A 10,000-nucleotide genomic window follows, 5' to 3' on the forward strand; every position below is an offset into this window, starting at 1 on the left:
ACCCTCCTCCTCCTCCCGCTGAGCACAAAGGGGTAAAAGCCCGTAGCCTCAAAAACGAAAGAGGAAACAATGCACACAGACACACACACAGACACACACACACACACACACACACACACACACACACACACACACACACACACACACACACGAGTCATGCACAGAGACACAGAAGTAAATGGCCATACGTACATACATACAGGCACATACGGATGTTTATACACGCGTACATGGAAACAAGTAGGCTACATGTACACATATACGCACGGATATACACACGACAACATGCACGTATGTAGATGCACCTACATGTATACTCTATAAAAATCCACACATAAACCCACACACACACAAATACATACACACACGTAATCTACCTGTCCACAACCAGCCATATGCAGAGGAATATCTACATAAACGTACATACACACATACTGTACATATATACGTACACACACAAACACACACGAATATATCCACTCGTTCATGCATCTAGTCACTCACATGCACACACATATTCCCACTCGCAAGCCCTGTTGCACACACGGTCAAGCAGTCACAGCCTCCAACACGCACACAGGTACACGCACACAGGTACACGCACACAGGCTACACTCTTGGCAAAATACCTGTACTCAAAATATTGGTCTCTCTCTCTCTCTCTCTCTCTCTCTCTCTCTCTCTCTCTCTCTCTCTCTCTCTCTCTCTCCCCTTCCCGCAAAAAAAATAACGCAACCGTGGACGCCTGAAATAAGTGCCACAATAAAAGTCCAATAAATGCCAAAACATAGAGGTAGTCCAAATATTGCACAACTCTAGTGTGTTGTAGGGAAGGCCTGGTCAGTATTACCTTGTCCTCCATTATTTTCCATTTCCCATAACCCTTTTCAAGACAGTGCGATTTTTTCTTTCTTCACAGCCGCTGATATCATGTGTAATAATGTCATGAGGGAGATAAAATGTCTTCACTCTATAAAAATAAAGATTCCAGGATAATTTGCAGTGAGGGAGGGTGACAGCCAAATCGTACCCTTCCCCAAGCTGGATAGGTACGAATCAAGGAAAGGTATCTATAGTCAAAGCAATGTACGTGATATTATTTTTGTAGTGGCTATGCATATATGTCTCTGTACATTATGGGTTTTACTGACATGGATTAAAAAAAAAAAAAATAAATAAAAGCTTGCATTTGAGGGAACATACTGCCATACTCAATTTAAATGTCTGGGGAGGCACAGTAGTCCAACCCAAGAGACAGGGTATACACGCACATATAGCAAGGCGTACACGGTAACCACTCAGCACACATACATAAATACATACATACATACGTTCACACATACAGAGTACATACCAGTACAATGTAGATACTTAGATTGGCACACCTGCATACACCTGCTTCACAGTATACACAGACATACATACACGATAAAACATTCATATGTACAAAAACATGTACTACACACACACACACACACACACACACACACACACACACACACACTGGAATAAAGAGGCACAAAAGTAACACCTTTTACTTCCTCTCTCTCTCTCTCTCTCTCTCTCGTACCTCCCATTACGAAAACTACTTTCCTTCCTTCCTGTCCTTCCCTCCCTCTCCCTCCCTCCCTCCCTCACTAACTCACAACTTTTTCTCCCTCCCTTCTCTCTACCCTCCCCCTCCTTCTCTCTCACCTCTCCTCCCCTCCCCTTTTCCCCTTTTCTCTCCTCTCTTCAGTCCCCCGCCTTCCTCTTTCTCTCCCCTATAACCGTCTCATTCCCGTCCTTGCTTTTTCTTCCCCTCCCCTCCCCTTCTCTCTCTTCCCCACTACTCTCCTCTCCTCCCCTCCCCTCCCCTCTCCTCTCTTCTCCTCTCCTCTCCTCTCCTCTCCCCTCCCCTCCCCCCTTCCCCCTTCTCCCGTAATCTCCTATCCCTTCCCCTCTTCTCCTCTCCTCTCCCCTGCCCTCCCCACCCCTCCTCTTCCCCCCTCATTAACCAAGCCATCTAACCTGGTCATTAAAACCAGAACTACACTCTAATTATTACTCTCTCTCTCTCTCTCTCTCTCTCTCTCTCTCTCTCTCTATCTATCTATCTATCTATCTATCTATCTATCTATCTATCTCCTTTGCACCCTACTACCTTAACTGATCATCTTTTCCTTTCCACCCTCTATTCTCCTCCCTCTCTTTGCACCCTACCCCCTTAACTCACATCTCTCTCTCTCTCTCTCTCTCTCTCTCTCTCTCTCTCTCTCTCTCTCTCTCTCTCTCTCTCTCTCTCTCTCTCTCTCTCTCTCTCTCTCTCTCTCTCCAAAACACTGTCTACTGTATCCTATCTCAATTCTGTGTGTGTGTGTGTGTGTGTGTGTGTGTGTGTGTGTGATGAACCAAGCAGGCAATCCGATTACATTTTCGATTGTTTACTTTTCTGGGACAACTAAAGTAATCACATTAAAATAACTACTAAATGAATTAATACGTTTGGAAGTACAATGACGAATGAATAAATGAAGGAAGTGAATGAATGAAGGAGAGACGATGTGTAACTATAGATAACTTATATGTATAGTATGTGTAGATAGACAGGTGGATAGATAGATATAGATAGCCAGATAGATAAAAAGTCAGAGGGTCACAAGTACACAGATATATTTATAAAGAGATAGATAGATAAAAAGATATATAGATCGGTGTGCCGCATGTGAGAAAGCAGATAGATAAATAATAGATATGGAATTTAGATAGATGCACAGACTTTACTGGCTGTGTATAGTGGAGAGGTAGGGGAAGGGAGAGAGAGAGAGAGAGAGAGAGAGAGAGAGAGAGAGAGAAACTGTTTGAGGGAGAGAGGGGTGATGTTGAAAAAGAGGAAAAGGGGAGGAGTGGAAGAAGAGAGAAGAGTGGGAATGAGAGAGAACGAAAAGGAGAAGTGGGGAAGAATAAAACGGGGCAGAACAAGCAGTAGCAGACAAAGGTGCGTGTGTGTGTGTGTGTGTGTGTGTGTGTGTGAGAGAGAGAGAGAGAGAGAGAGTCAGGGTGAGGGGGGGAGTGGAATATATGGTAATGTGTGTAGCAGGGGAAGGTCCGGTTACAAGACACCGCCACTAAAGAGCACGGGTCAGGCAGGGCACGGTAGGACAGAACAGGACAAAGGCAAGGCACTAGGGCAGGGCAGAGAAAGACAGGGCAAAGTTAGGCAGCTATGGAAGGGAACAGGGCACAGCAATGTATAGGGTAGGGTAAGGTATGGTAGGGTTTGGCTGGGTAGGGTAGGGTTGGGTTGGGTAGGGTAGAGTTGAGCAAGGTAGGGTAGAGTAGGACACGGCAGGTTGTGGTAGGTGGAGGGTTGGGTAAGTTATGACTGGGTAGAGGAAAGGCAAGGCAAGATAAGGAAGGGAAGGTCAAATGAGAACTCGAGTTAATGAGAGGCAGAGGAGGGAGGGGCAGGACACGACAATGCAGAGGAAGACACAAAACAACAGTGTCCGTATAAGTTATGAAAGACAAGGCAGAATGCGACGGGGCAGAGCAGAGCAGGTTATGGTAGGGGAAGGGCAGAGCAAAGCAGGGCGGAACAGGCCAGAATGCGCTAGGGAAGAGCATGGGAGGCTGTATGAGAGGTATGGCATGACACTGGCAGGACCTGGTAAGTGATGGTAAGGGCAGGATGAGCTACAGGGTAAGCCTGTGACAGAAAACAAAGGCGTCTATATAACTCACTCAGCGGCAGTATGAAGAAGAAGGGGAACCAGCAGAGCAGGAAGGCACCCACCACGATGCCCAGGGTCTTGGCCGCTTTCTTCTGCCGCCTGAACTTGGCCACTTTGCCACCAGTGGACCCCGCCAGCCGCCGCTCCGGGGAGGCCGAGGGGGACTCCTGGTCACCCCCGGAACCCCCGCCTTCACCCTCCTTGCCCCTGTCCCCCCTGCGGCTGCGCCTCAGACTGCGCCGCGCCGCATCGGGCCAGGTCAGGGGCGCCATGGGCAGCATAAGTCGTGCTACGCCCTTACCACGATGCGCCCGAAGTTGCTCCTTTTCTGAGGGCGGAGGGGGCGGGGGTGAGGGAGGGGGCGGCGCAAGGGGTCCACCCAACATACAGTGTCCGTTGATGCCCCCCAGCCCTGTGGCCAGTCCCGCCGCCATGCCCGCCGCGATGCCCACCCCCATGCCCCCCCTGGTGGCCGTCACGCCCCCTCGGTGCACCCGCAGCGTCACGGCAGCTTTGGTCGTCTTAACACCGCTCTCCAGGAACCGCGACTGCCTGACTGCGGCGCGGTAGATGCGGCAATAGACACCAAGGATCACCAGCGTGGGTAGATAGAAGGACCCCGTGACCGAGAATATGACATAGCCGAGTTGCTGGTTCACCGTGCACACCGTGGGGTCGGGGTCTGGGGGCGTCTTCCACCCAAACGCCGGTCCGATGCTGATGACGATGGAGAGCGCCCACACGCCAGCGATCAGCATACCCATACGCCGCTCGGTCATGATGGTGGAGTATGCCAGCGGGCGCGTCACCCCGATGTACCGGTCCAGGGATATGACGCAGAGGGACCAGATGGACGCGGTACAGCACAGGACGTCAGCCGTGGCCCACACCTCGCAGAACACCTGACCGAAGTACCACCTGCCGGACACCTCAAGGGTGGCACTGAACGGCAGGACAGTCGTGCCAAGGAGCAAATCCGCCACGGCTAAATTGACGACCAGGTAGTGCGTCGAGGAACGGAGGGATCGAGTCAACAGGACGGCCAGCAGAACGAGCACATTCCCTCCGATCGTTAACAGGACAAGGATAGCCAGGACGATGCTCTTCAGTACCCCCTCCCACACACCCCCTGCCCCCACCAGGCTTGTGGTGTTGGTGGGGGTGGGGGGAGGGGCCGGCGGAGTGAGGAGGGAGGGGGCGGGGGGCGGGAGGTCGAAATCGTAATCGTCGTCGAAGATCCAAGAAGTATTAAGGATTTCAAGTGTGAAGTTCATGGTCCCCTAAACTCACACACTTACCTCTAACCCACTGTTCTTATCATCGCCACATACTAACAGATTCCTTCATTCCTTGTGGTCTGGCAAATGTGGTTCCCTGTCATGTTAACTCTCACTTTTATTTACATCACACTGTTCTAATCATCATATCTTATACTTGCAACATCACTTCTAATCCAATAAATCCAGTAATCACGTCTTCACTTCCTTCACTTCTCTTGGCATAAAATTCGTGGTCTTTTCTCCAGGTCACTCACTTATCAACACCTCTCTGTTTTATCTATATTTCCTAAAAGCGCTAAGTTTGTGGTACCATCCCCGAGGCAATTTAAATCGTATAAACATCTCACTGTTTTGAATATAATACATCTTATTTTAGTGTGAGGTTTGTGTTTCTTCCCTGGAGTACTTTTATCCTTATCTATATCTACTGTGTACCGTGCCTTCATCTCCATTTCTTCTTCGTTTCTCTTCACTTCTTTTTCTTCTACTCTATATTCCCTCTGTCTCCATTTCCCTTCTTTATTCACTCCATTTATCAAGATTTCGTCACTGGCTTTATAATATATTGTCTAGTCTTCATTCTACATTATTTTTCACTCATTTTTTACACATCATTATTTTTTAAACTAATTTCTTAAGAGCACTTTTTTCGTTTTTATCACTGTCCCCCTCTCCCTCTTCCATTTCTGCCTCTTCTTTACCACCCTTCCTCTATCTCTCTTCCTTATTCTCTCCTTTTCAATTGTGTTTTCTCTCTCTCATCTTTTCTTCCTAGATTTCTCTTTTCTATCTAATTTTTATTCGTCTTTCGTCTCTTTTTCTTTGTCCTATTTTATGTATACTCTCTTTCTCTTTTATTTTCTTCTCTGTCTTTCCATACAACTTCCCTCTTGTTTCCTTTTTTCTGCTCTCTTATCACTCTCTCTTCTTTTCTCTCTTTCTCTTCACTCTTCTTATTTTCTTTCTTCTCTCTCAACTAACATTTTCTCCTCCTGTTTTTTATGAAGCCCTTATTTTTCTTTTCTCCCTCCTCCCTTCGAATTCATTTTTTCTCTCCTCTCTTCTTGTACTTATAATCCTTTTTTTGCTTTTCCTCTCTTATCATCTTTCTCTTTCCTCTCCTTCTCTTCTCTTCTTGTCCTTTTAATCTTCCTGTACTTGCCTTTCTCTTCTTATCTTCCTCCTCTCTCTCCTCCTTCTTCTCTCCCAATCTTCTTGTTTTGCTTTTATTATCTTTCACTCTCTTCTTTTCTTCTACATTTTGCCTTCTTCTCTTCTCTTTTCATCTTCTTCCTATTCCAGTTCACTCACATATATTCTTTACTTTCGCTCTTCCTATGCCTTAACTCTCATCTTTTCTCTCCTCATATCTTTCCCAGTCCTCCTCTTCCTTCTTCCTCTCCCTGTTTTTCTCCTTCCTCTCCTCTCTTCCTGTCTTCCTTTTTCCTCTCTTACTCCTGTTCCAGTCCTGTTCTTCCTGTCTTCCTCCTTCCTCTCCTGCTCCTCTCCTCTCTCACATATTCCTCTCCTCTTCACCAGCTCAATACCAGTCTCTCCACCTCAATTACACACTCCCACAAAACATCACTTCCGTATATGAATAAAATCGCTGGCCTGAAAAATAGGTCCAACCCCGATGAAAACTTGGAGGTTAACCCAAAACTCCAAGAATATACCTCCACTATAAAAAATAATAATAATAATAAAAAAGCCGGTAGCATGAACGTAATAACCGGCAGCAAGTTTTTTTTTCCCCCGAAAGTGAATAAAATCGTCAAAAGGAAACAATATTAAAGGATGCTGTGTATAAATAAATAAATGAATGAATGAATAAATGAATAAACAGAACTCTCATCATCGGGTACCTCGGCAGATTAAAACAGTATGGCGGTGACGAAACTTAAAAAAGAAAATCTATATATATATATTTTTTTTAACCAACTTTGACACATCTTTTCGTCCTTTTTCAGCTTCTTTCACGTAGTTCAGCGGCACAAGGGAACAATATAACGTTTCTACATCCTTACCACGGCCCTTCCTCGTGACTAGCATTACATTATATTCCACTGCTCATCGCATGCCACAACGCAGAATTCCAGATACAGAGATGGCAGTTTTAGGCAAGTTAGAGTAAAAAGGAAAAAGACTTGGTGCTTGAGATAATAATGACAAGTTACCCACAAGAATAAAGTTACCTGGATGGCGTAGTACATAAATAGGAAGATTCACCTATTGTAGACCAATAGCCCCTTCAGTACGAGGTAATAAAATGACAATAAAAAATACAATATCCTATATACACTCAAGATAAATATTGTCAGTAAGAGGTACTAAAAATGTAACTTAATAAAAAACACAGTAATTCAATAAAGGAAGGAATATTACATCAGGGGTTAATGCCGACTAAAAAAAATAATGCAGGAAAATGTTTTAAAATTCTGCCCTAGTACTGGGTTTTAATGAACTCTCTCTCTCTCTCTCTCTCTCTCTCTCTCTCTCTCTCTCTCTCTCTCTCTCTCTCTCTCTCTCTCTCTCTCTCTCTCTCACACACACACACACACACACACACACTCCCCAATTCAACTCCTCTCTCTTGCCCTCCTCTTCCCTCCCCCTCCCTCCTCTCCCCTCCCCTCTCCTCCCCTCTTCTCTCCCCTCTCCTCCCCTCTTCTCCTCTTTCCCCTCCTCTCCCCTCCCCTGCAATGCCTCCCCTGTGGTTGATAAGTTGCAAAGTCCATCTTGCAAACTCCATCTCATCCTTGACAGCGGCCTGGCAAATGTGTCTGCTGTGTGTGTGTGTGTGTGTGTGTGTGTGTGTGTGTGTGTGTGTGTGTGTGTGTGTGTGTGTGTGTGTGTGTGTGTGTGTGTGTGTGTGTGTGTGTGTGTGTGTGTGTGTGTGTGTGTGTGTGTGTGTGTGTGTGAGAGAGAGAGAGAGAGAGAGAGAGAGAGAGAGAGAGGACTAAATGATGCATTGTCTAAAACTGGGTTGAAGTAGGAGGTAAGAGAGAGATGAGGGAGTGAGAGAGAGAGAGAAAAGAGAGAGAGTGAAGGAGAGGAAGGAGAAAAAGTGAAGGAAAGGAGGAGGAGGGTGAGTGAGCAAAAGAAAAGAGCGAGTGAAATATGAGAGAGAGAGAGAGAGAGAGAGAGAGAGAGAGAGAGAGAGAGGAGTGAAAGCGAGTGTGGTGTGGCTGAATGTCATTGTTTTGGTGTTGTTGTTTTCCTTGTCATCAGAGCTGTTATTGTTTTGAGGCTGTTATTGTTGTTGTTGTTGTTGTTGCTGCTGCTGCTGTCGTTGTTGTCTATGCTGTTATTTTTCTTTTTGTTGCAAGTCTAAAACATCTGACGTGCGTTTACTCTAACCTGACAGCGATCCCTAACCCCCGCCAGCTTAGTTTACGACCAAATGAAGTCAGACGCCAGAATAAATTTGACTAGTAACCAAGGAGACGTTCCCCATCTCATAACACGGCCACATCAAATTTCAAGCCACTTCGCCTTAGTACCCACGTCATGGGAGTGGCCCAGTTCCGTCACATGAAAATAAATCGCCTATAATCCCACGTTACGGCCTTCTAGGGGTAGGGTCCCGAGGGTAGGCTGCCGCAGATCAGTATAAGGGTACGGTAGATAACAAGCTTACTTCCCTTCGTTGTATTAGGTAATATAATAATAATTCATGCACTCTCTCTCTCTCTCTCTCTCTCTCTCTCTCTCTCTCTCACACACACACACACACACACACACACACACACACACACACACACACATACACACACAGGGTAAACAGATGCAGCTCCTGTTGTTGTTGGCTTACTATCTTCATCTGTTTAATTAGGTTCCATGCTCCATTCGCGCACACACACACACACACACACACACACATACACACACTTAGAGTGGGGGAGGGGGATGACATTAAGCAACAAGAGTGTTAAGGGAAAGTAGGAATGTCATTAAGTTGACAGAGTTGGACTCTCTCTCTCTCTCTCTCTCTCTCTCCTAACTACAATCCACAAGGGTCATTTTCAGGGCAATTCCGCCTACTTTTCAACCCAATCTCCCTGTAATAGAGTAAAGACAATTAAACTTTATTAATGAGGGAAATTCCATCTAATAATGCATATTTTAATTGCCGTAATTTTAAGGCAAAAGCTCTGAAATTATATTAAAGAAAGAATTTGTATATTAAATGTGTGTGAGAAGGCAAGAAATGGACACTGATGAGAAGGGGAACTGACAAGCGATCGAGCTAGTCGGATGTACAGTATTACGTATCTTGCAGCATCTTACGGTCCTAGAATAATTAATAACTAACTTTAAATATGAGTGTATGAGAAAGCGAGATGAACCTATGGACGGTGATGACGCTGGGAAACTGACAGTGGGTCGTGCTGGCTGCATATCAAAATTAATACGTGAAAAATACTTGTGTGAGGAAGCGAGGTATGGAAGATAATGAGGCTAGGGAACTGACAAGGGGTAAAGCTGGCTGTGTGAGTTATGTACGGACGGTCACATAACAAGGGTAACAACTGAGCGAATTTGGCGACCGTCTAGGTAGGCATCGACTGGGGTGAGCCAATTTCCGCCAAATATATAAACAGGTACATAAACTTCTCTAGGTCATGCATCCTTTACGTGCGACAATACAGAAGTAATTTCCACAAAAGTTCTTCATATCTTCTCAGCCTAAAATGCACAAAATTCGACAGAGACACACCACACTCGCTCAGGGCATCAGATACCTTAGGAGCGGCACTGTTGGCCACCTCTTTTTAAATACGGTAACACAAAATAAAAATGCTAAAAAATAAATAAAAAGTATAACGTGGGCAGTCAGCGCAAGGCTTAATTTTTTTCCGGTTAATAAACAAATGCTGTGAAAATGAAAGCTTTTGCGATGTACTTTATATGGAGTATTAGTTTATTTTTTTAGTGAAGGTATTAACATGAACAATCCGATGACATGTTATATACAGTCTTTACTACCTCTCGCTCTCTCTTTCT

General features: G+C 45.4%; 1 protein-coding gene across 1 annotated transcript in view; it reads right to left on the bottom strand.

Annotated features, from left to right (window-relative positions):
- LOC145416735 (alpha-1A adrenergic receptor-like) overlaps positions 1 to 4,987 on the bottom strand; it is a 57,406-nt gene extending 52,419 nt beyond the window's left edge. The window contains exon 1 of the mRNA XM_080285663.1: positions 3,724 to 4,987. Coding sequence (XP_080141789.1) covers positions 3,724 to 4,987 — 1,264 coding nt within the window. The remainder of the gene's footprint in view (positions 1 to 3,723) is intronic.
- Positions 4,988 to 10,000: the final 5,013 nt, after the last annotated feature.

This window comes from Coenobita brevimanus, chromosome 107 (assembly GCF_032717465.1).
Source record: "Coenobita brevimanus isolate Jiangsu-jjx chromosome 107, ASM3271746v2, whole genome shotgun sequence".
Taxonomy (NCBI): Eukaryota; Metazoa; Arthropoda; class Malacostraca; order Decapoda; family Coenobitidae; genus Coenobita; species Coenobita brevimanus.